This window comes from Hemitrygon akajei, chromosome 31 (assembly GCF_048418815.1).
Source record: "Hemitrygon akajei chromosome 31, sHemAka1.3, whole genome shotgun sequence".
In the NCBI taxonomy this organism is placed as follows: Eukaryota; Metazoa; Chordata; class Chondrichthyes; order Myliobatiformes; family Dasyatidae; genus Hemitrygon; species Hemitrygon akajei.
The window spans coordinates 3739546-3765353 of NC_133154.1; the positions used below are offsets into that span (position 1 = coordinate 3739546).

Consider the following 25808-nt stretch of genomic DNA (forward strand, 5'->3'; position numbering starts at 1 on the left):
GAGAGGCGAGTTTATGATTGAAACTGTCTCTCTGGAGAGGCGAGGTTGTGATTGAACCTGGTTCTCTGGAGAGGTGAGGTTGTGATTGAACCTGTCTCTCTGGAGAGGCGAGGTTGTGATTGAACCTGGTTCTCTGGAGAGGTGAGGTTGTGATTGAACCTGGTTCTCTGGTGAAGTGAGGTTGTGATTGAAACTGGTTCTCTGGAGAGGTGAGGTTGTGATTGAACCTGTCTCTCTGGAGAGGCGAGGTTGTGATTGAACCTGTCTCTCTGGAGAGGCGAGGTTGTGATGGAACCTGTCTCTCTGAAGAGGTGAGGTTGTGATTGAACCTTGTTCTCTGGAGAGGTGAGGTTGTGATTGAACCTGTCTCTCTGGAGAGGCGAGGTTGTGATTGAACCTGTTTCTCTGGAGAGGTGTAGGTTGTCATTGAACCTGTCTCTCTGGAGAGGCGAGGTTGTGATTGAACCTGTCTCTCCGGAGAGGCGAGGTTGTGATTGAACCTGTCTCGCTGGAGAGGGGAGTTTATGATTGAACCTGTCTCTCTGGAGAGGTGAGGTTGTGATTGAACCTGTCTCTCTGGAGAGGCAAGTTTATGATTGAACCTGTCTCTCTGGAGAGGCGAGGTTGTGATTGAAACTGGTTCTCTGGAGAGGTGAGGTTGTGATTGAACCTGTCTCTCTGGAGAGGCGAGGTTGTGATTGAACCTGTCTCTCTGGAGAGGTGAGGTTGTGATTGAACCTGGTTCTCTGGAGAGGCGAGTTTATGATTGAACCTGTCTCTCTGGAGAGGTGAGGTTGTGATGGAACCTGTCTCTCTGGAGAGGTGAGGTTGTGATTGAACCTGTCTCTCTGGAGAGGCGAGGTTGTGATTGAACCTGGTTCTCTGGAGAGGTGAGGTTGTGATTGAACCTGTCTCTCTGGAGAGGCGAGTTTATGATTGAACCTGTCTCTCTGGAGAGGCGAGGTTGTGATTGAATCTGGTTCTCTGGAGAGGCGAGTTTATGATTGAACCTGTCTCTCTGGAGAGGTGAGGTTATGATTGAACCTGTCTCTCTGGAGAGGCGAGGTTGTGATTGAACCTGGTTCTCTGGAGAGGCAAGTTTATGATTGAAACTGTCTCTCTGGAGAGGCGAGGTTGTGATTGAACCTGGTTCTCTGGAGAGGTGAGGTTGTGATTGAACCTGTCTTTCTGGAGAGGCGAGGTTGTGATTGAACCTGGTTCTCTGGAGAGGTGAGGTTGTGATTGAACCTGGTTCTCTGGAGAAGTGAGGTTGTGATTGAAACTGGTTCTCTGGAGAGGTGAGGTTGTGATTGAACCTGTCTCTCTGGAGAGGGGAGTTTATGATTGAACCTGTCTCTCTGGAGAGGTGATGTTGTGATTGAACCTGTCTCTCCGGAGAGGCAAGTTTATGATTGAACATGTCTCTCTGGAGAGGCGAGGTTGTGATTGAACCTGTCTCTCTGGAGAGGTGAGGTTGTGATTGAACCTGTCTCTCTGGAGAGGTGAGGTTGTGATTGAACCTGGTTCTCTGGAGAAGTGAGGTTGTGATTGAAACTGGTTCTCTGGAGAGGTGAGGTTATGATTGAACCTGTCTGTCTGGAGAGGTGAGGTTGTGATTGAACCTGTCTCTCTGGAGAGGTGAGGTTGTGATTGAACCTGGTTCTCTGGAGAGGCGAGGTTATGATTGAACCTGTCTCTCTGGAGAGGCGAGTTTATGATTGAACCTGTCTCTCTGGAGAGGCGAGGTTTTGATTGAACCTGGTTCTCTGGAGAGGCGAGGTTATGATTGAACCTGTCTCTCTGGAGAGGCGAGGTTGTGATTGAACCTGGTTCTCTGGAGAGGCGAGTTTATGATTGAACCTGTCTCTCTGGAGAGGCGAGGTTGTGATTGAACCTGGTTCTCTGGAGAGGTGAGGTTGTGATTGAACCTGTCTCTCTGGAGAGGCGAGGTTGTGATTGAACCTGGTTCTCTGGAGAGGTGAGGTTGTGATTGAACCTGGTTCTCTGGAGAAGTGAGGTTGTGATTGAAACTGGTTCTCTGGAGAGGTGAGGTTGTGATTGAACCTGTCTCTCTGGAGAGGCGAGGTTGTGATGGAACCTGTCTCTCTGAAGAGGTGAGGTTGTGATTGAACCTTGTTCTCTGGAGAGGTGAGGTTGTCATTGAACCTGTCTCTCTGGAGAGGCGAGTTTGTGATTGAACCTGTTTCTCTGGAGAGGTGTAGGTTGTCATTGAACCTGTGTCTCTAGGGAGGTGAAGTTTGTGGTGGACCTGTGTGATTGAACCTGTCTCTCTGGAGAGGTGAGGTTGTGATTCTATCAGCTGCGCTACTGTGCCAGCCAAAATTCAAGCTTCTTCAGTCCTTGACCTGAAACGTTGACTGTCCATTTCCTTCCACAGATGCTGCCTGACCCACTGAGGTTTATTTTAATTTAGAGATACAGCACAGTAACAGGTCCCTTCTGGGTCCGCACTGCCCAACTACACCCATGTGACCAATTAACATGGGCGGCACTGTGTCATTGTAATTAGCATTATGCTATAATAGCAACAGTGACCCAAGTTCAATTCCTGCTGCTGCCTGTAAGGAGTTTGTATGTACTTCCCGTGACCTCTTGGGTTTCCTCCGGGTGCTCCAGTTTCCAAAGACGTGCCGGCAAGTAGGTTAATTATTTTTATTTAGAGATACAGCATGGTAACAGGCCCTTTCTAGCTCAATGAGCCACATGGCCAATGATGCTCCCAATTCACCAGCGCTGTAACGGCGTCACATTAGGCACTACGCGATCGTATCACCCAAACTGAGTTCCTCTATGTTTTGTGTATTGTTCACATGGAAAGTCTCAAAGCCATTAACCGCATGATAAAGTCATCTGATCAGTTGGAATTCAGGGATAGGACCGGGGTACGTTCTGGGCACCTGCCCTGACGTAAGAGACCAGGACCCAAGCAGGAAGTGTACTCAACCACTAAGTGATCACCTCACCTGCCCAACACAGCCTGCAGTATCCCATCTCTTCCCACTCCCCTCCATTGGTACAACTTCAGCAGTACACCACTCAACTCCTCAAGCCTGCCCCACCGTTCACTGTCATCACGCCGCAGTAAGTTACCTCAGTTTCTTAATGTTTTTTGAAGAAACTTTGATGTGAATGATGATGGTATAGATATCCTTGCTGATTAAGTCCTTCACAGTGTGCACTCCCAAAGGAAGCAAGCCATGTTTGTTCTGAAAAGAAGAATGTTGGTGATTAAGATCTAGAGGAATAGCCCCCTCCCCCACCATCGAGCTCGTCTACGAGGAGCAGTGCCACAAAGATGCAGCCCCATTCATCGACAACCCCCACCATCCAGGCCATGCTGCCATCAGGAAGGAGGTACAGGAGCCTTGGGTCCCACACTACCTGGATCAGGAACAGTGATTACCCCTCAACCATCAGGCTCCCGAACCGGTGAGGATAACTTCACTCACCTCAACACTGAACTGATTCCACAACCTATAGACCATCTTTCAAATACTCAACAACTCGTGTTCTCAGTGTGATTAACTGATTATCCTTTGTTTTTTTGTGTTTGCACAGTTTGTCTTCTTTTGCAGATTGGTTGTTTGTGTATCGTCGATTCTATTGTATTTCTTTATTCTACTGTGAATGCCCACAAGAAAATGAATCTCAGGGTTGTATATGGCGACATACACTTACTTTGATAATACAATTATTTTGATGTTTAGTAGGTGATCTGAATGGCTGAGGGGAGGATGTGAGGTTTCACAAAAGGCTGGAGGAACACTACCGGTTAGGCAGCATTGATAGAGAGGAATAAAGAGTCAACATTCATCAGGACTGGAAAGGACAGGGGAAGAAGCTAGAGCAAGAGGCGATGAAGGAAGGGGGAGGGGAAGAAGGACAAGCTAGCAGGTGATTGGTGAAGCTAGGTGAGCGGGAAGGTGGTTGGGTGTGCGGGGGGAGGAAGTGAGAAACTGGGAGGTGATAGGTGGAAAAGTTAAAGAGCTGAAGAAGAAGGAATTTGATAGGAGTGGACCATAAGAGAAAGGGAAGGAGGAGGGTGAGCAGAGGATGTCATGGGCAGGTGAGAAGATAAGGGGTAAGAGGGAAGCAAGAATTGGAAAAAAGATCGGTGGGGGGGGGGGGGGAGAACTTACCAAAAGTTGGAGAAAACAATGCTCATGCTGTCAGGCTGGAAACTTTTAAACTATGGCCCTTTAGTTTTGGACTCCTCTACGCTGGATAATCTTCACAATTCATGTTTAAATCCACAAATTCATGCCATAAGGCTCCGAACGATGCAGAGATCGACACAGAGCCACAGTCATCATCCTGGCATCAATGACTCAACTCTTCTGGGCAAATCATACCTTAGCTATGACGTCTCTGATGGCTTCGAGCGTGATGCTTTCATACTTGTCCTGGTTTAGGATCCTTTGGAAGGAGAACCGCATTTTGGTCTTCAGTTCCTCTTCAGTAAGAACCTCTAGAAAGGAAAGCCATAAACATTCTATTCAGTGGAGAGAAGAAGCTGCCATCAGCACCTTTTACAGTGAACACTGGTGTCAGGTTTTACTCTGCCAGAAGATCCTTTGTTCAAGTAACCATTCCTGCCCTCCTCGAGGGAAGCTGAGACTCCAGTGATAACTGAGGAAGTGTCACACCTCCTCTGGCTGGGGTTCCAGCTGTTCCTGTGTAGCTCGACTTGGAAGTAGAGTGCTGGAGTTCTCACGCCCTTTGACCCAAAATGTCTACGTTGACCCTTCCCACTGATCCCATCTACAAGCACCTGGTCTATTGCAAGTCACACAAAATGTTGGAAGAACTCAGCAGGTCAGGCAGCATCCATGGAAATGAATAAACAGTCCATGTTTGGGGCCAAGACCCTCCTTCAAGACTGGAAAGGAAGAGAGAGAAATGGGGATAGGGGAAAGAGTACAGGTGGCAGCTGATAGGTGAGACCAGGTGAGGGAGAAGGGGGATGATATTGAGAAGCTGGGAGGTGATTGGTGGAAAAAGTAAAGGGCTGAAGAAGGAGGAATCTGATAGGAGAGGACATCGGACCGGGGGAGAAAGGTGAAGAAATTACCTTTCTTTGCCTTGGCGATTCAAGTGCTCATCTATGTAATTTTTAAATGTTGTGGGAGTCTCTGTCTCCACTGCTTACACACGTTGTATATCCCAGGCTGCAAAAGATGTAGTATCCAGGAAATCTTCAAGGAGTGATGCCTCATGAACCCACGAACACTACCACACTACTTTTTTATTTCTATTTTTGCACTACTTATTTAATTGAACTATTATTTATATGTATTTCCTGTAATTCACCTTTTTCTCTATTATTATGCATTGCAATGCACTGCTGCTGCAAGGGTAACAGATTCCACGGCATATCCCGGTGATATTCAACTTGATTCCGATTCTGATGCTGCCCAAAGCTGCTCCCTGTCGTTATTTTTATACTCACTACCTCGTTATGGTCTTACAATTTATTGTTGACCTGCATTGCACTTTATCCGTAGCTAGCTGAAGCACAGGAACAGGCCCTTCGGCCCAACTGGCCAATACTGACCCAATCCAACCTAATCCTATTTGCCAGCGTTTGGCCCATAACCTTTTAAACCTTTCAAATCATGTACCTTTCTTTTAAAAGTTGCTATTATACCGTTCCCAGCCACTTCCTCTGGCAGCTCATTCCACAATAAAACCACTTTTTATACCATTCTTCTAAGCTCCGGTGAGTGCAGGCCCTGAGCCATCAAACTCCCCTCAGGCATTAGCCCTTCCATGCCCGGGATCATTCTGATGATCCTCCCCTGGACCCGTTCCAAGGCCAGCACAATCGCCTAATGTTAGCAGTAAACGTGAACTCAGAAACTAGCAGCGGAATTAAATACATTCAGGGTTGTTTCATGAAAAGGGAAATCATGCTTAACAGACCTACCTGGTGCTTTTGAGGTTCTAGCTGGTACAACATTGAAGTGGAAACAGATGAGGTAGTACAGCTAGATTTTTAAGAGACCAATAAAGTCCAACAGAAGGCTTAAGACTGAATCTTATTTATCACGTGTACATTGAAACATGCAGTGAAACGCATCATTTGCGTCAACAATGCCAAGGGTGTGCTGGAGGCAGCCTGCAAGTTTGGCCACCTATTCGGGTGCCAACATAGCATAAGAGATGGTTGTTCAAAATTTTTAAAATTATGTATTTGACAGGACTGCACTGTTTCCACCCAGCTAATAGGAGTCAGCTGACGCTCATTTCCAGCTCATCACCTGCAGCCTATTTAAACCCAGCTCTCATCCACAATCTTTGTTCACCCATTGAACCGGCCAGTCTCAACCAGTTACTCCCGGCCTTCAGTCACCTCATTGCCTTGTTGTGTTTAGTAACCCTTTCCTCTTGTTTTGTGGCCCCCCCCCCATGGCTTGTTATTTTGGAGTTTATTATGAAAGTTATTGCTCACCGCTAAATCTGCTTTGCATTTGGATCAAGGCTCCGCTACATTTCCTGAGAGTATTATTGTTAAAGAACACGTATTACCAGCGCATAGTGTGTTGCCTTGGATTCCATCACCTGGCAAGGTGTGATCCAGGATCCCGGAGACAAGAAATGTACCGCTGGAAGAACTCCGAGGGTCAAAGCTGCCAGAGGAGGGCTAACACAGGGAAAAGTACACTGTTTAATAGGCATGGGAGGTTCTGGTCCTAATGTTAGCTTCAGAGTCAGCATGGACGGGAGAGACCGAAGGGCCGGTTTCTGTAACGAACAATTCGAATTATGAACCCGTCCCTAGAGCCAGAGTGACTGGTCTCCTAGTGTGTCCTTCCTGAGTGAGGAGGATTATCAGGTCTCTCTTCCACATATTGGAGATATTTATCAGGAGTGCAGGGCCCTTGGCTTTGTCAGTGACCTCTCTCCCTGACCCCCTATCATCAGGCAGGAGGTACCATAGCATTAGGATAAGAACTGTTAGGATGGGAAACAGTTCTTCCCTCCGGCCGTTGAACCATCCAGGTTTCATCGTGTAGTGTTATACTGTTTACTTTTTGACTTGTGTCTTATGTGTTCCTTATTATGTGTTAATTTATTTGTGGGAGTATTAATTTCTGTGTTCCTTTCAGCTGTTATACCTGGGGGTGGCAGTGGGGATAAGCTCGTACTACCTATTAAATGCTCCGGATGGTGTGAGTCTCAAATAGGGTCTGACAACCAAGCCCAGCTCCTGGCCTTCACGAAGCCCGGTGGAACAGCTTCTTCTGACTGGAGCGGGTTACTGGTTCTTAAAACCAGTCTCTTTGGGCAGATGGGGCTTGTCAGCCGTGGTTGGCGGCCTACCTAGGGCAAAGAAAACTCTGATCGCAAACCTCCGCTGCCTTGCATTGGGAAGACTTTGGGAGTAAACCCCGAGGGAAAAGTCCGGAGCTGGAGTCCTACGTTGAGTTCAACACTGACGGGCAACTCCTGCCATGCTGCTGGTATCGAACTGCCTTGCCGTTCCTTTGCGTGAATCAGATAAATGGAGACTGGGACCCTTCTACATGAAACTCTCCGTATTGTACAGCGCTGGCTTGCGTCTCTAGATAGGCAGGTCCAACATCCACGGCTGACCCTGCCAGCGGATGCCTCACTCACTCACTTCATGAGTTATGTGATCTAGGAATAATGATCTAGGAATAACGGTGCATATTTCCCTGAAGGTGGAATCTCATGTGGATAGGATGGTGAAGAAAGCTTTTGGTATGCTGTCCTTTATAAATCAGGGGATTGAGTATAGGAGTTGGGATGTAATGTTAAAATTGTACAAGGCATTGGTAAGGCCGAATTTGGAGTATTGTGTACAGTTCTGGTCATCGAATTATAGGAAAGATATCAACAAAATAGAGAGAGTACAGAGAAGATTTACTAGAATGTTACCTGGGTTTCAGCACCTAAGTTGCAGGGAAAGGTTGAACAAGTTAGGTCTTTATTCTTTGGAGCATAGAAGGTTGAGGGGGAACTTGATAGAGGTATTTAAGATTATGAGGGGGATAGATAGAGTTGACGTGGATAGGCTTTTTCCATTGAGAGTAGGGGAGATTCAAACAAAAGGACATGAGTTGAGAGTTAGGGGGCAAAAGTTTAGGGATAACACAAGGGGGAACTTCTTTACTCAGAGAGTGGTAGCTGTGTTGAATGAGCTTCCAGTAGAAGTGGTAGAGGCAAGTTCGATTTTGTCATTTTAAGTAAAATTGGATAGGTATATGGACAGGAAAGGAATGGAGAGTTATGGGCTGAGTGCAGGTCGGTGGGACTAGGTGAGAGTAAGCGTTCGGCACGGACTAGAAGGGCCAAGATGGCCTGTTTCCGTGCTGTAATTGTTATATGGTTATATGTGCATGAGTTATATGTACTGTATCGTTCACCTCGGTCCAGAGGAACATTGTCTCATTTGGTGGTATACATGTGTACAGTTGAAAGGCAATAAACTTGAACTACAAATTGAACTTGAGATTCCTACCTGGCTGCACAATGTCAAACTCTGAGGCGGCTGGTAACTGGAGGATGCGTTGGATCAGGGGCTTGGCTAAAATGGTCGGCATGATCAGCACCGGTCTCCTCTGATGCACACTGATGGGCTGAACGAGGCTGTAAGGCGTAACCTTCTTATTCTTAGCTGCAAGTCAAGAAGGAACCACAGCTTTAATACAATTCCTGGTCTCACCAATTCCCCAAAACCCTTCCTCTGGCAGGCTAGAGACCCATTCCCTACATGAGAGTCGAGTTTAACTAGAGTCAGAGTCATAGAACACTACAGCACAGAAACAGGCCCTTTGGCCCATCAAGTCTGTGCTGAACTATTAATCTGCTGAGCCCCATCGACCTGCCCTTCAGAGCCTCCAATCCATGTACCTATCCGTATTTCTCTTAAATATTGGAATCGAACCGGCTGGCAGCCCGTTCCACACTCTAACCACTCTGTGTGTGGAGAAACACCCCCCTTCAGGTTCCCCTTAAATATTTCACCTTTCATCCTTAACCCATGACTTCTGGTTCTGGTTTCACCTAACCTCAGTGGAAAAAGCCTGCTTGCATTTATCCCTCATAATTTGGTATATCTCTTATGAAATCTCCCCTCAGTCTCCTATGCTCCAGAGAATAAAGTCTGCGCCTTTCCCCATAACTCAGGCCCTCAAGTCCTGGCAACATCTTTGCAAACTAGACTCATCTGTGGTCAGCCATGAACCACGGTCAGGATACAGCAACAGGGCTTAACTTAACCCCGTGCGGCCCTTCCTTTGATTAATAAACAAAGGTACGAGTTTGACAAACGGGTGACACAGGAACGCGTTGGTTCGTGTGATACAACAATCTCGACTGGCGGTCAATTCCTGCCGCTGTCTGTAAGCGGTTTGTAGGAGCTCCCTGTGACAGCGTGAGTCCCTCCAGGCGCTCCATTTACTTCCCACATTCCACAGAGGTGTGGGCTAGGCACGTCATGTTGGCACCGGAAACTTGATGCCATTTGTGGCCTGTGCCCAGCACTGTCCCCAGGCTGTGTCGGACATTGATGCAGATGGCACATTTCACTGAATATTCTGCAGTTGCAATGCCCACGTGACAAATAAAACTAATCTTTAGATCTTTTAACCTTTAAAGTGCACGTTGTTCTTTTTACTGTTAGCAAAGTAACGCAGTCTAGGCTTCTCCCGCTACAGGTCATGGAGGGTTTGAGTCTAGTGAGGATCTGCTCAAACAATGAAAAGGTGTATCATCCCAGAGTGGGAGTGGTGCAACAGTGTATTAAAATAGTATTAACACCACTGTATGTACTGTGTAAATGTCTGTCGGATGTGAAGATATCTATATAAAACATGGGATGCCCACGGAGGGGCTTGTTGTGCCCATTCTGGGGCAGCTCACTCACTTTTGGTCCTCACCAGACGCTCAGCTTGACCTGTGGCTCCAAGTAGCCGTTTGCATGTGTCAGCACCATTTCGAGAGACTGGGTGAGCATAGCCGGCAGGCCTCATACCCTGGTGAGACTGGGACTTGCCCGTGCAAAGTCAGCTCTGGTCAACGGGGTGGTACGGTAGTGTAGTGGTTAGCACAATGCCTTACAGTACCAGCGACCCGGGTTCAATTCCCACCGCTGCCTGTAAGGAGTTTGTATATCTGCGTGGGTTTCCTCCCACAGTCCAAAGACCTACCAGTCGGTGGGCTAATTGTAAATTGGGCAGCGAATTGTAAACTGGGCTTCTGTGCGGAGCACTCGAAGGACCAGGAGGGTCTGCTCCATGCTATATCTCAATCAATAAATAAACAAACCTACAGCGATCGGGGTTCAGTCCCGTACCCCTGTGCCCTCCCCCATGAACATGTGGTTCTCCTTCTTTAAAAAGAAGAAGCAAGAACAGGAAGTGTAACACCTGCTCTTTTAGGAAGTTATATCGCAGTTCTAGAGAATTACATTCAGGTCTGGTCACCCCATTACAGGAAGGAAGTGAAGTCTTTGGAGAGGATTCAGAAGAAGTTTACCGGCATGGTTTCTGGATTGGAGAGTATGTATTATAAGGAGGGATTGAGCAAACTTGGGCTGTCTCCTTTGGGGTGTTGGAGGCTGAGGGGAGACCCAATAGAGTTTAAAAATTATGGGAGGCTTAGACAGAGTAGAAAGCCAGTATATTTTCCCCATGGGTCGAACCATCTATCACTTATATAGGCAGGGCATAGGAGAGACAGGCCTAATGAGGAGTGTAGTTGGGCAAGAGGGCCAGCATGAATATGATGGGCTGCAAGGCTTGTTAGTGTGTGGTTCAAGAATTCCAGAACTCTATGACTCTACACTTTGTAACTTGATTTACCATGACAGAAGTCACAGTTCAATTTCGGAATAATCCAACAAGAAACGTCGTAGTGCCTTTGGGAATCAGCTGACTGAATAGCTGTGGAATCCGATTCTTCCAGCACTTACGAAGGGGAACTGGCTGCGAACGTGACTGGACCAGTGATCTAGATGGGTATTTAGACCCCAGCACAATACTGGGGGAACTTAAAACATTTATTAAATAAACCACTGGAAATATATACACCGATGCTGGAAGTCCAGAGCAACACACTCACACACACAATGATGGAGGAACTCAGCAGATCAGGCAGCATCAATAAAAATGAATAAGCAGTTATTTCGGGTCGGGACCATTCTTCGGGACTGGAAAGGAAGGAAGATGATGCCAGAATAAAAAGGTGAGGGAGAGGAAGGGAGAAGCCAGGTGGGTGGGAAGGGTAAAGGGCTGAAGGAGAAGGAATCTAACAGGAGAGGAGAGCAGACCGTGCTAGAATGGAAAGGTGGAGGGAATCTTAAGAGTGAGGCTATTTGGCCCATCTGGTCTATTCCACCATTCCCATAACCTTCGACACATTTACTAATCAAGAACCTAGCAACCTCTGCTGTAAATACACCCAATGGCTCGGCCTCCACAGCCGTCTGTGGCAATGAATTCCACAGATTCGCCACCCTCTGGCTCAAGAATTTCCTCCTCGTCTCCGTCCAAAAGGGATGTCCTTCTATTCTGATGTTGTATCTCTGGTCCATGACTCCCCCACTACAGAAAACACGGTCTCCATGTCCACTCTATCCAGGCCTTTCAATATTTAACAGCTTTCAATGAGATCCTCCCTCGTTCTTCTAAAAAGACCGAATATTGCCTAAGAAAGAGTTAAAATGGACGTGAATTCCAGTGTGAGCCCATGAGAGTCCAGAAGCAGAGGCCCGAAGATCAAACCCTGTGAGGTTTGGAGGGAAAACCTGATGGCTGAAGACCACAGGTTGTGTTCTGACGGAGTCACAAGGGTCCCGAGGAGCCCCGAGGGCCCAGGTCACTGGGATTGGAGGCCCAGGGCATAGGTTTAAAGTGTGAGGGGAAAGATTTAAAAGAGACCTGAGGAGCAACTCCTTCAGGTAGAGGGTGGTGTGTACTTGGAACAAGTTTTGGAGGAAGTGGTGCAATAACAACATTTAACAGGCAGCTGGACAGGTACGTTGATAGGAAAGGGTGAGCGGGAAATGGGGCAAGCACTGGCAAATGGGACCATGTCAGGTGGGCATTGCAGTTGCATGGAAAAACTGACTGGAGGGTCCCTCCCCCCTTGTCACCTGACTTCTTACCGTAGCTTCTGCCCCCTCCCCTTCCAGTCCCGATAAAGGCTCTCATCCTGAAATGCCTATTCCCCTCCATAGATGCTGCCTGGCCTGCTGAATTCCTCCAGCATGTTCGTGTGTTTGCTCTAGATTTCCAACATCTGCAGAATCTCTTAAATCATGTGACCTTGCCTCTTTATAAGCAGTATTTAGTTAACTAAAAGCCTTCAGAACGGAGCAAAGCAAAGAGGGATTTTTATTTTGAGAACCTTTTGAAGAGGATTGGTTTAACTATACTTCCTTCATCTGAAATTGCTTCCATAATCTCCAGGACTGACTCACCTTCAAGGGAGAAGCTGAAGGAAGGACTACAGGTGCCGGAGGGGCTCCCGGAAATCCTCGCTGCCACAATCCTCACTCGGTCTCCACCCAGCATCTTCAGCTTATTGTGATTCTTCATGAAACACAAAGAGAGAGAAACTGAAAAATAATCTTGCAGCTCTCATGCCAATGCAGCAGACTTGGACTCAAGTTCTTATCTGCCGGGGAGAGAGTTCCACTTGACTGCATGTCAGCGTGTCTCCCAGAGAGGTGATCAACAGTGGCCCAGCAGAGATGCCACTAGGTGAGGTCTTAGAGTTACCATAATTTATCAAAATATTGGGGTGGGGGGAATGTTTTAGATAGCATTTTTTTCCAGCTGCACAGTGGTAGGGGATTGAGACTCTAGAATTGGGTGGGAGGGTGGGAAGATGCTTAAAAACCCCAGTGATGATATCCTTTTATAGCACGTAGAATACAACATACAGACCCTTCGGCCCACAATGTCGTGCTGACTATATTTATTTTTTTTTATTTAGAGATACATAGCAGAATAGGCCCTTCCTGCCCTTTGAGCCACACCACCCAACAGCCCCCAATTTAACCCTAAACTAATCACGGGACAACTTACAATGATCAATTACCCTATTAACTGGTACGTCTTTGGCCGGCGGGAGGGAACCAGAGCACCCGGAGGAAACCCACACATCCCATGTTGAGAGTGTAGAGCCTCTTTACAGAGGATGCCGGAACTGAACTCTGAACTCCGAAGCATGGTGCCATCCATTGCCCATTCAGTGATGATGAGATCATTGCTGGGGCCAGATGCTTGGCTGAAAAATTGACTTTGGTGACACGTTAAAGGGGGAGTTTCTGTTTGGGGCCCTTTCGAACAGCAGCTGTCTATTCCAAAGCTTTGGTGATAGTGGACTGGGACCCACTGGGTGCTGGGGCAGAAACCCTGACCACATCTAGATCCTTACAAGGCTCAGCATTCCTAAGGTGCTTGGCCCACTCCATATTATTTAGCGCAACAGATCTATTTCAGTTGCCTTCAGTCTCTTCTTATGGAGGTACCTTTTGTTTGTGCTCTTCCCAAAATAATTCTGGACCAACTGGAGAGCTGGCATGCTCTTTCCTACACAACCGACTCATTCCATTCAATCAGAATCAGGGTTAACATCACCCGCATACGGCATGAAATTTGTTGTCTTTGCGGTAGCAGTACAACGCAATACGTAATAATAGAGAAAAGCTGTGAATGATAGTGAATACATATATAAAATATTTAAATTAAATATGTAGTGCAAAGATTGAAATAATAAATAGCCAGACAGTGTTAATGATTTCAGTGTCCATTCAGGCTTTGGATGGCAGAGGGGACGAAGCTGTTCCTGAATCATTGAGTGTGTGTCTTCAGGCTCCTGTACCTCCTCCCTGATGGCAGAGGGGACGAAGCTGTTCCTGAATCATTGAGTGTGTGTCTTCAGGCTCCTGTACTCCCTCCCCGATGGCAGAGGGGACGAAGCTGTTCCTGAATCATTGAGTGTGTGTCTTCAGGCTTTTTGCACTAGTTACTTAAGTTTCAAATCTATTTTTTCTTGTACTTTATAGTTTTTATTATGTGTTGCAATGTACTGCTTCTGCAAAACCACAAACTTAATAATATATTAAACCTGATACTGATTGGTTAATTAGCTCAACACATCATGGGCCCATGGGCTGTGTTGATCTATGTTCTATGAGCAAGCCTCCATTTGACCTGAGGTGTAGCAACACAGTTCATGCACCTTAGCAACAATTTTCTGACAAAATACCTTTTTCGTTCTTCCGTTCTTCTGGAAGTTTCCAATCAGTGCGTGAATTTTTACCATGAGTAGCTGATGAGCTCTGAAACAAATAGATTTATTTACTTATTTAGATATACAGTGTGGAATAGGCCGTTCCGGCCAAATGACCTGTGTCACCAGCAACCCCTGATTTAACCCTGGCCTAATAACGGGACTATTTTACAATGACCAATTAGCCTACTAACGGGTACATCATAGACAGTGGGAGGAAACTGGATCGCCCGGAGAAATCCCATGCATTTTATGGGGAGGATGTACAAACTGACAGAGGACACCGGTATTGAAATCTAAATTCTGACACTCCAAGCTGTAATAATGTCACATTAATTCCTATGTTACTATGGTGACCCATTTCGCTAGTGTCACACTAACCCCTATGTTACCATGGTAACCTATTTCCCTAGTGACACACTACTTTACTTAATAGTCACCAAACAACTGATACTAGAGCATACAATCATCACAGCGATATCTGATTCTGCGCTTCGCGCTCCCTGAAGTACAAATCGAAGTAAATGTAATAAAAATTTAAATTATAAATCATAATTAGAAAATAGAAAAGGGAAAGTAAGGTGGTGCAAGTCAGGTCCGGATATTTGGAAGGTACGGCCCAGATCCGGGTCAGGATCCGTTCAGCAGTCTTATCGCAGTTGGAAAGAAGCTGTTCCCAAATCTGGCCATACAAATCTTCAAGCTCCTGAACCTTCTCCCGGAGGGAAGAGGGACAAAAAGTGTGTTGGCTGGATGGGTCAACTAACCCCTGTTACCATGTGCAGCTTCAGGAACCTTTGCTCTGTGACCAATTGCGCATCAGTTTCAGAGCCGCCAAAGGTGGAGAGATATCAATCATCAGGGTGGCAGAGTATACTGCATACTGTTTCTTCCCATCCACCCTTCACTACATCTCCTCTATGGACTTTGTCTGGACTTCTCACACTCCTTCCAACCTACCGTGCCGCAATGTCACCTCCTCTGCACTGGGCAAACCACTTTGTGGAGCAACTGCTATCAGTCCCCAAGGAGGATCCTGAGAACCCCATTGCCTGCCACTGTAATTCTCAATCCCATTCTGACCTATCTCTCCACAGCCATAGAGAGGACTGGAGGAATAGTACCTTGAGAAGCACACAAAGACACTGGAGGAACTTGGATGGTCAGGCTGCAATTATGGAGGGAAATGGACAGATAATGTTTTAGGCCAAGAACTTTCATCAGTACGAAAAAATAACATAATATCCTATCATGCAATCAATACTGATATTTTCCAAATTCAGGTAACTGCTCTCTGATTTTGTCCTTTTTCATTTTCACAAAAATTATTCCGGGATTGCAAGGCTGATCATATGAGAAGTGTTTGATGGCTCTGGGCTTCTACTCACTGAAATTCAGAAGAATGAGGGGGTGAGCTCATCGAAACCTATTGAATGTTGAAAGGCCTCGTTAGAGTGAATATGGAGAGGCTATTTCCTTTGGTGAGTGAGTCTAAGACCAGAGGACACAGCCTCAGAATAGAGGGGTGTCTCCTTTTAGAATGGAGATGAGGAGGAATTTCTTTAGCCAGAGGGTGGTGAATCCATTTTATTTGTTGCCACAGGTGGCTGTGAAAGGCAAGTCATTGGGTATATTTAAGGCAGAGGTTGACAGATTCTTGATTTGTCAGGGCATGAAGAGATTTGGAGAGAAAGCAGAAGATTGGGACTGAGAGGGAAAATGCATCAGCCATGATGAAATGGCAGAGCAGACTCGATGGGCTGAATGGCCTAATTCTGCTTCTATATCTTGTGGTCTTATTTCACCTTATTTCTAGCACCCGTCTTCTGAAGGTCAGTACCTATGCTCCTTATCTCCTTACCTGTTATAACCTGTCATCCTTGGCCATACACCTCGCTCCTCCGGACACCAACAGAATCAACAAACTCATTTGTAAGGCCAGTGATGTTGTGGGGGTGGAACTGGACTCTCTGACAGTGGTGTCTGAAAAGAGGATGCTGTCCAAGTTGCATGCCATCTTGGACAATGTCTCTCATCCACTCCATAATGTACTGGTTAGACACAGGAGTACATTCAGCCAGAGACTCATTCCACCGAGATGCAACACTGAGCGTCATAGGAAGTCATTCCTGCCTGTGGCCATCAAACTTTACAACTCCTCCCTCGGAGTGTCAGACACCCTGAGCCAATAGGCTGGTCCTGGACTTATTTCCACTTGGCATGATTAACATTATTATTTAATTATTTAGGGTTTTATATTGCTATATTTCTTCACTATTCTTGGTGCGACTGTAACGAAACCCAATTTCCCTCGGGATCAATAAAGTATGTCTGTCTGTCTGTCACATGGCAACCCCCCACACAACCCACCTCTCATTCTGAGGAACGGCCTCTGACACGATACGTTGTCTGAATTCTCCTTCCACAGATACTGACTGCCTGAGTTCTCCCAGCATTTCTGATTTCAGTCTCTGTGATTCATCTGTCCTCCGTTTGGTCAAGTCCTGTGGGCTAACTTACTGCCTATGTCACTTGGTGCTACTTAGGGCAGAAATAAAGGTCCTCCACCTCTGTATACCTCTGTATATCCTTTGCCATTCAGACGTAGAAGGATTCTTCATTGCTGTTTACATAACGACCGTTTTTTCACCAGTCAGGGTTGTTAGCCCTGAGCTGAACCCCCGAACCCAGAGGACCAGTAGACCACTCTTAGTCTGGCTGCTACCCTTTGACCTGCTTGGCATGGGTGACCCCAATGAGAGCCAAGGCATAAAGCCAACATCGCTCTCTGGGTCACTGAGGCACGCCAGCCTCCAAACCACGACAAGGTTGTGGTCCTCTTGGAGGATGTGGGCTGAGCCAGCATTTAGTAATCTGCCCCTAATTACCCTTGAGGAGTCATGTCAGCACGATAGCGTACCGGTTAGCGTAACACCATTACAGTGCAAGTGAACCAGATTCAATTCCGCTGCCCTCTGTAAGGAGTTTGTACGTTTTCCCCGTGTTTTCCTCTCTAGTTTCCTCCCACATTCCAGGAATGATTAGGTTAGTAGGCACTGTCACAGGAAAGTAGAATCCTGTCGATTAATCTTTTCAACCATTTTGTGGCACAGAATTTACATGGAGTTATCTCCTGACCTGTTATAACCTGTCATCCTTGGCCACACACCTCACTCCTCCCCACGGCACCACATAACCCCTCCCGGCCCACCTCTCACTCTGAGGAAAGCCTCTGACCCGATACGATGACTCCACTTACTGCGATTTTGTTTCTGGACAAACCAACCTCCCACTATTGGGAGAAGTTGCAGTAGCTTCTGATCCCCCCACAACAACCCCCCTTTGAATAAAGTACCTGCAGGTCATAGACACTGACGTGGTGTTGCTGATAAATCTTGCAAGTCCCCCACACCACTGTACCTGTTATAGCTGGGAATGGTTCCTTGCTCTAGGTCCTGCTTAGTGACCGGGTCCACACGAGCACAGAGCCACTCACTGCCCGAGTGGCACTCGGTGTCCAACACGTGCAAAATCTCATCACACTTCACCTGCAAGGAGCAGTTGTCGACCTGTCCCAGAATATTGAGGTTCACTCGGATGTAGAAGGAGTCTTCATTCAGCCGCTCATCGTCCTGCCGCACACTCTGGAGCGTCCTGTAGGCTAGACATCCACAAATTATTACTGGTGCCTTGCACAGAGCAGACAGTGACTGAGGAGGGTGAATCGGTCGCCAGCCCGTTGACGTGTGTGTGCACCGTTCACGCAACATTGTCCATATACAGTGTCACTAGCAGGGAGATCCTGGGATTCAAGTTCATAGCTCCTTGAAAGTGGCTACACAGGTCGATAAGATGGGTAAGAGGCTTGCAGAATTTTTGCTTTATTAGTCAAAACATTGAGTTCAAAAGTCACGACGTTATAGACTCTGGTTAGGCCTCATCTGGAGTATTGTTTCCAGTTCTGGTTGCCCCTCTATAGGATGAATGTTGAAGCTCTGTAGAGGGTGCAGAACAGGTTTGTGAGGATGCTGCCTGGTTTAGAGGGCGTGTGTTATCACGAGACGCTGGATAAACTGGGGTTGTTTTCTCTGGAGTGTCGGAGGCCGAGAGGAGATCTGATAGAGGTTTATAAGAATATGAGAGACGATTTCAAAAGGTGTGGGGGGCCTTTTCTTGATTATTTTCATAACTCCTCTTTAGATTAAGCTTATTCTTACTTTTAGCTTTTTTCCCCTCTAAGTTTTATGGTTTCTTTTTGATGGAAATTACATTATAGTTTTTGTAGTAGACCTTATTATTCTTTTTTTTAACTATATTTACAGTTTTGGGGGGGGGGGTTGAATGCTCTCCTTATTTTTTTACATAATGTAATGATTGTCCTGGAGGTTTCTAGTGGGTGGGAGGGGAGGATACTAACTTTATATGATTTTATTCTGGGTGCTGTTTTCTTATTGTTATGAATTATACTTTTGATATATTTATTTTGCGCTGTATTTTCATTTTGCTGTTGGGTTTCTTTTCTTTGTAGTTGGTTTGTAGAAATGCATAAAAAGACCAACAGAAATATGAGAGACATAGACAGGGTAGATAGGGAGTATCTGTTTCCAAGGGTTGAAATGTCTAATACCAGTAAGGGAATGCATTGAAGGTGAGAGGGGGTGTATTCAAGGGGGATGTGAGGGGTAAGTTTTTTACTCAGAGTGGTGGATGCCTGGAATGTGCTGCCTGGTCTGGTGGTAGAGGCAAATACATTAGAGGCTTTTAAGAGGCACATGGATGTGAGGAAGATGGAAGGATATGGACGTAGTGTAGGGAGGAGAGAATAGTTTTGGGGATTTTTTGATTTTCTTTTTCAACTGGTTTGACACAACATTGAGGGCCGGAGGGCTGGTTCCTGGGCTGAACTCTTTCCATGCCCAAGCAACAGCAAGCAGACATGTTCAGCCAGGGCATTGCATTCAGTGTTGCGATTGTAGCTGAGGCCACATTTGGAATATTTGTGAATCTTGGGGCATTTGATCACCCCTGTTATAAGAGGGATGCCATTAAGCTGGAAAGAGTACAGAGACAATTTACAAAGTTGTTGCCGGAATTCAAGGGAGTGACTTAGGGAGGGGGGCTGAGCAGGTTGAAACTTTATCCATTGGAGTATAGAAGAATAAGGGATGATCTCACAGAGGTACGAGGAGCATTGATATGATGAATGTACACTGTCTTCTTCAGCGAATCAAGAACTAGAGGGCCCAGGTTTACGGTGAGAGGACAGAGTCCTAATATAAAGCTGAGGTGGAGTGATTCAACCAGAGCGTGGTCAGTGGCAGAACCAGAATTAGGTTTAATATCGTTGGCGTATGTCATGAAATCTGTCGAATTTGCAGTGATAGTTCAATGTAATACATAATAATAGTGAACAGAATGTGAATTATAATATATCTAGTTAAATTAATTAAGTATTGCAAAAATAAAAATAAAATCCAGGAGGTAGTGTTCATGGGTTCAACGTCCATTCAGAAATCAAATGGCAGAGGGGAAGAAGCTATCCCTGAAATATTGAGAGTTCAGACTTCTCTATCTGCTTCATGAAGGTAGCGATGGGAAGGGGACATTGGTGATGGGGGTCCTTAATGATGGACACCGCTGTTTTGAGGCATCGCTCCTTGAAAATATCCTGGATACTACAGAGGCTAATGGCCGTGATGGAGCTGACTAATTTATAACTCTCTAAGAGCTTGGTTCGATCCTCCATACCAGCTGGTGATACGGCCAGTTAGAATTAGTATGTGGAATAATCTGCCAGAGGAAGTGTTTGAGGCAGGTACATGATTAATATTCAAAAGGGACTTGGACAAGTACATGAATAGGAAAGGTATCGAGGGAAATTGTCCAAATACAGGCAAATTGGGCTATTTTGAATCGGAATTTTGGTTGGTATGGATCAGTGTTTTCACACGGCGTGACTCTGAGTCGAAGACTAAGCCACATGGGAGCATAAAGACAATGGGCTGGTCAGAGGTAGGTTTTGGTCACCATCTGTTTTCAGGTGAGGCACCTTGCGATGAAACAATATTTGGAGAGGATTTACGTACCAAAGGCACAGTTGCCAAAGACGAGAGGATCAACCAAAGACGGCTTCCAGGAGGAAACGATTGGCAGGTTGCAGCACACTCCTGACCCACTTACCCTTGCTTGGCTGGAACTGAAGGGGATCCGGCAAAGCACACGGGTGCACGGTCCAGAAGGCTCTCTTCCCAGCACAGTTTGGCAGCGTGGTCCTCTGCTTGTTTTCCTTGTCCAGCTGCGGAAACGTTCAAACACAGGATGAGTCCAAAAGTTTGTCCACATCCAGCCCAGCTACGCCTGATGGGATGCATCCTCTTGGCCCATTGGGTACTGTTACACCACTCCTACCTTGATCGATGTTACCCTCCCCACACCTCCCCTGGGTTACACCACTCACCCAGGTGGCTGGGACAACCTGTACCTCGCAGCCATTTATTTATTCACTTCATTTTAGAGATATAGTGTGGAGCAGGCCCTTCTGCCCTTCGAGCCGTGCTGCCCAGCAACCCCCGATAAACGAAGCACAGGACAATTAATCTACTAACCGGCACGTCCTTAGACTGCGGGAGAAAACCGGGGCACCCGGAGAAAACCACGCATTCCACGTAGAGGACAGACAGAGGACGATGGATTGAACTCTGAACTCCAACGCCCTGAGCTGTAATAGCGTCGCGCTAACCGCTACGCTACCGAGGCGCTCAATTCATCCACCAATTGGGCCAAGTAGGCCATTCGGCCTATCGAGTCTGCTCCGCCACTCCACCATGAGCTAAGCTACTCTCCTATCTTGTTCCGATTTCTGACCCGCACGTCATTGGGAAGAAAACTGACGCACTTGGATGAAATTCACACATGCAAACTCCGCACGGACACCATCTGGTGCCGTGAAGGACAACTGCCACCGGTTAGAAAGCCCTGACTGAGTACAGGATGAGGTCCCTCCAGAACTTTATCATCTGCTCCTGGCAGCCACTGGGGGATTCAAAGAAGTCAATGTCTTTTCCCGCCATAGATGCTGTCTGACCCACTGAGTTTCTCCAGCATCTTGTGTGTTGCTCAGAATTGCAGGGGTGGTGGTAGAGGCAGATATATTAGGGGCATTTAAGGGACGCTTTGATGGGCGAGAGTAAAATCGAGTGTTATGTATGCAGGAAGGTTTAGATTGGTCTTAGAATAGGTTAATAATCCGGCACAACATTGTCCTGTCCTCTTTAATGTTCTATATTCCATTCCAACATTTTCAGTCTCTTATATCCTGGGACAGGTTTAAGCTCAGAATCTGTGTGTTGGGTGGCACAGAACCCTGGTGGTTAGCGTAACACTTTATACAGCACCAGGGATCAGAAAATCGGGGTGCAATTGCCACCGCTGTTTGTACGATTTCCCCGTGTCTGCATGAAGTTTCTCCGAGTGCCCCGGATTTCTCCGCAGTGCAAAGACATACGGGTTAGGGTAGTAAACCTTGGGCATGCTATGTTGGTGCCAATGGCATGGTGGCACTTGTGTGCTGCCCTAGCTCATCCTCAGACTGTGCTGGTTGTTGACACAAACATATGTTTCGATACTTTGATGCCCATGTGATAAAGTTAATCTTTCTTCTTTACAATGGTGAGACATGCCCACAGATATCAGGGGTTGAAAGTGTGCTGTGAGGTGGATGATTGGGCAGTTCCAGTCCTGTCATTGGTGGATGATTGGGCAGTTCCAGTCCTGTCATTGGTGGATGATTGGGCAGTGCCAGTCCTGTCATTGGTGGATGATTGGGCAGTGCCAGTCCTGTCATTGGTGGATGATTGGGCAGTTCCAGTCCTGTCATTGGTGGATGATTGGGCAGTTCCAGTCCTGTTATTGGTGGATGATTGGGCAGTTCCAGTCCTGTCATTGGTGGATGATTAGACCGTTCCAGTCCTGCCATTGGTGGCTGATTGGGCAGTTCCAGTCCTGTTATTGGTGGATGATTGGGCAGTTCCAGTCCTGTCATTGGTCGATGATTGGGCAGTTCCTGTCCTGTTATTGGTGGATGATTGGGCAGACTCAGTTTTGTTATTGGTGGATGTTTAGCCAGTGCCAGTCCTGTTATTGGTGGATGATTGGGCAGTGCCAGTCCTGTCATTGGTGGATGTGTAGGTATTCTTGTGAAAAATAAAGTCAATCATTATCATTATCGTCATCATTACCTGGGAGTCACTGGCAACACCAGCATTTGTTGTCCAACACTAACAAGTAGAGGCTGGGGTATAGTTGACCAACATAGGGACAGATGGGCACTGAGACCCTGGCACTGTTGAATCTGACTATTTAATTCTTAGATTCGACTGTTTAATTGTTATTTTCTTTGCAGTTTTACAATTAATTATCTGCTTGTATTTTAAGTAGTTCTTATATGTATAACAGTTTTAATACGCCCCTGGTGGCTAAGCAAAGTATAATTCTGGAAAACTCTGGAAGCTCTTTGTTCTGCATCACTTGAATAAGTGTTTTCTCATTGGCCCCTTATCTAAGAAAGGATGTGCTGACATTGGAGAGGGTTCAAAGGAGGCTCACAAAAATGATTCTGGGGCTGACAGTCTTGTCAAATGAGGAGCAGTTGATGGCTACTTGCTGCAGTTTAGAAGAACGAGGGGGATCTCATTGAAACCTATTGAATGTTGAAAGGCCTCGATAAAGTGCATGTGGAGAGGATATTTCCTATACGTCGTAGGGGCATCTAGGACCAGAGCTCACAGCCTCAGAATAGGGGGACGTCCATTTAGGAAGGTGATGAGGAGGGATTTCTTTAGCCAGAGAGTAGTTAATCTGTGGAATTTGTTTCTGCAAGCAGCTGTGGAGGCCAAGTCTTTGGGTACATTCAGAACATAGGTTGATAGATTCTTGATTAGTCAGGGCATGAAGGGATACGGGGTGAAGGCAGAAGATTGGGGCCAAGAGGGAAATGGATCAGCCATGATGAAATGGTGGAGCAGACTCGATGGGCCAAATGGCCTCATTCTGCTCCTCTATCTTATGGTCTTAACTTGCTACTTTTCCAATTGGTTAATGTTTATTTATAAATTTGAATGAAATTTTCCTCACCTGTGTGGTATAAGTATAGGTGCTCTCTGCCAGGCGCAATTTGAATCTCAGCTTTCCCTTCGCAGTTAGCACTCTAGCACTTTCAGTTCCCTTTTTCTGTCAACGATCATGAAGCAACACGTTTTGCTCCTCCTTCTCGACTTCTAAAAGAACCTTCTTGAAACATCAGAACCCTGAAGATCTGACTCACCCCCAGTAGTTTGTAGCGCTGCTCTGGCTCGGGGTTGTCCAAGATGGTGGCTGCATCACCCTCGAGCTCCCTGAGGGCGCGTTCACGCTCATGATTGACGTTGCTGAGGTCCGGCAAAGACAACGACAGAGACTGTGTCCTGCACCAAGACAAACACCTGTAACCAGGCGTAATGGGTGGAGGGGTAGAGGGTGAGGGGTGATGGGTGGAGGGGTAGAGGGTGAGGGGTGATGGACGGAGGGGTAGATGGTGGGGGTGATGGGTGGAGGGGTGGAGGGTGAGGGGTGATGGGTGGAGGGGTGGAGGGTGAGGGGTGGAGGGTGGAAGGTGGAGGGTGAGGGGTGATGGGTGGAGGGGTAGAGGATGAGGGGTGGAGGGTGAGGGTTGATGGGTGGAGGGTGAGGGGTGATGGGTGGAGGGTGGAGGGAGGAGGGTGAGGGGTGGAGGGTGAGGGTTGATGGGTGGAGGGTGGAGGGTGAGGGGTGATGGGTGGAGGGTGGAGGGAGGAGGGTGAGGGGTGGTGAGGGTTGATGGGTGGAGGGTGGAGGGAGGTGAGGGGTGATGGGTGGAGGGGTAGAGGGTGAGGGGTGGAGGGTGAGGGTTGATGGGTGGAGGGTGAGGGGTGGAGGGGTAATGGGTGGAGGGATAGAGGGTGAGGGGTGACAGTGACATGTAGAGGGGTTGGAGAATGAAGGGCAGATGGCTGGAGGAGGTGGTTGAGGGTTAGAGGTGTGGAGGATTGGAGGGAGTCATTGAGAGGTTCAGGAGTAGGGTGAGTTGAGGAATGTCGAAGGTGGTTGATCAGTGGAGGTGCTAGAGAGTTGGGGGGGTGTTGGGCAGAGGGTGGTTGAGGCTTGGAGCAGGAGGGCTGTTTGGTGGAAGTGGGTGAGCTGTGGACTGATGGAGAGGCAGAGGGTGATAGTGACGGGTAGAGGGATAGGTGATGGATGGAGGAATGGAGGGTGTTTGAGGGCTGGAGGATGAAGGGCGGATGGATGGAGGGATGAAGAGGATGATGGTCGCAGTGAAGGACAGAGGGGGAGGGCACAGTATCGGTGAGGCTGAGGGTGTGCGAGGGCTGGATCGGAGTCTGTGAGTTACCTCCTGTCAGTGTCGGCTCTGACGCTGTTCGAATCGCTGGCCAGTAATGTCGAACATGGGGACAAGGGATTCCTCTCTGAGCCGGCAGTGAACGATAAGCACAGGTTTTGAATTTGATCTGCAGACAAAACAGCTCAGGCTTTCACTGCGCCAATGAACACACTTGAAGCATTTCCTCATGATATTTGGCAAACTCTATACACACACACACACACACACACACACACACACACACACACACACACACACACACACACACACACACACACACACACACACACACACACACACACACACACACACACACACACACACACACACACACACACACACCGAACTGGGGGACGTCACTCTACCCGCTGCACCACAGTGCTGCCCATCCCGGGGTGGCTCAAAGGAAAGCTCTTTAGGGAAGGTGACCAAAGGATAGGCTGTAAAGAAGGGAGAGCCTGGGCACAGGCCACACGCTACTGACTTCACTGATGATAAATGTGAAAGAAGGAGAAAAAGACGACTTGAGGAAATCTGCAGATGCTGGAAATTCAAACAACAACACACACAAAATGCTGGTGGAACACAGCAGGCCAGGCAGCATCTATAGGGAGAAGCACTGTCGACGTTTCGTCAGGACAATTACAGAAAAAGAAGACAATTACAGGAGGCAAAATAATGGAGGAGGTGATGGGTTTGAAGCAAAGGTGGAGAGTGAAGGGGTTACCGCAGACAGACGCATCTCCTGTGTACCACACTGACAATGCTGGAGGAAATCAGCAGGTCAGATAGCATCGATGGAGAGGAGTGACAGTCGATATTTCAGGCTGGGAAGGAAGAGGGGGGGAGAAGCCAGAACGAGAGCGCGGAGGGGAGTACGAAGTGGAAGTTGACAGGTGAGACCAGGTGGGTGGGTGGGGGAGAGAGGGATAAAGTGAGATGTTGGGAGGTGAGAGGTGGGAGAGGTAAAGGGCTGGAGAAGGAGGAGTCTGATAGGAGAGGAGAGTGGACCATTGGAGAAAGGGAACGAGGAGGGGACCCAGAGGGAGGTGATGAACAGGTGCAGACAAGAGAAGGGTTAAGAGGGGAACCAGATAGTGAATGG

General features: G+C 47.3%; 1 protein-coding gene across 5 annotated transcripts in view; it reads right to left on the reverse strand.

The window, feature by feature from the left end:
• The window catches only part of LOC140719394 (caspase recruitment domain-containing protein 11-like), a 76049-nt gene that overhangs the window by 11347 nt on the left and 38894 nt on the right, over positions 1-25808 (reverse strand). For 4 of the 5 annotated variants that reach the window (XM_073034013.1, XM_073034015.1, XM_073034012.1 and 1 more), the window contains exons 14-22: positions 24713-24830; positions 23612-23750; positions 20470-20584; positions 17710-17950; positions 14266-14338; positions 12470-12581; positions 8507-8662; positions 4374-4489; positions 3112-3227 (exon numbers count right to left, since the gene is read on the reverse strand). In XM_073034013.1, coding sequence (XP_072890114.1) covers positions 3112-3227; positions 4374-4489; positions 8507-8662; positions 12470-12581; positions 14266-14338; positions 17710-17950; positions 20470-20584; positions 23612-23750; positions 24713-24830 — 1186 coding nt within the window. The remainder of the gene's footprint in view (positions 1-3111; positions 3228-4373; positions 4490-8506; positions 8663-12469; positions 12582-14265; positions 14339-17709; positions 17951-20469; positions 20585-23611; positions 23751-24712; positions 24831-25808) is intronic. The other variant, XM_073034016.1, reaches the window with a different exon arrangement.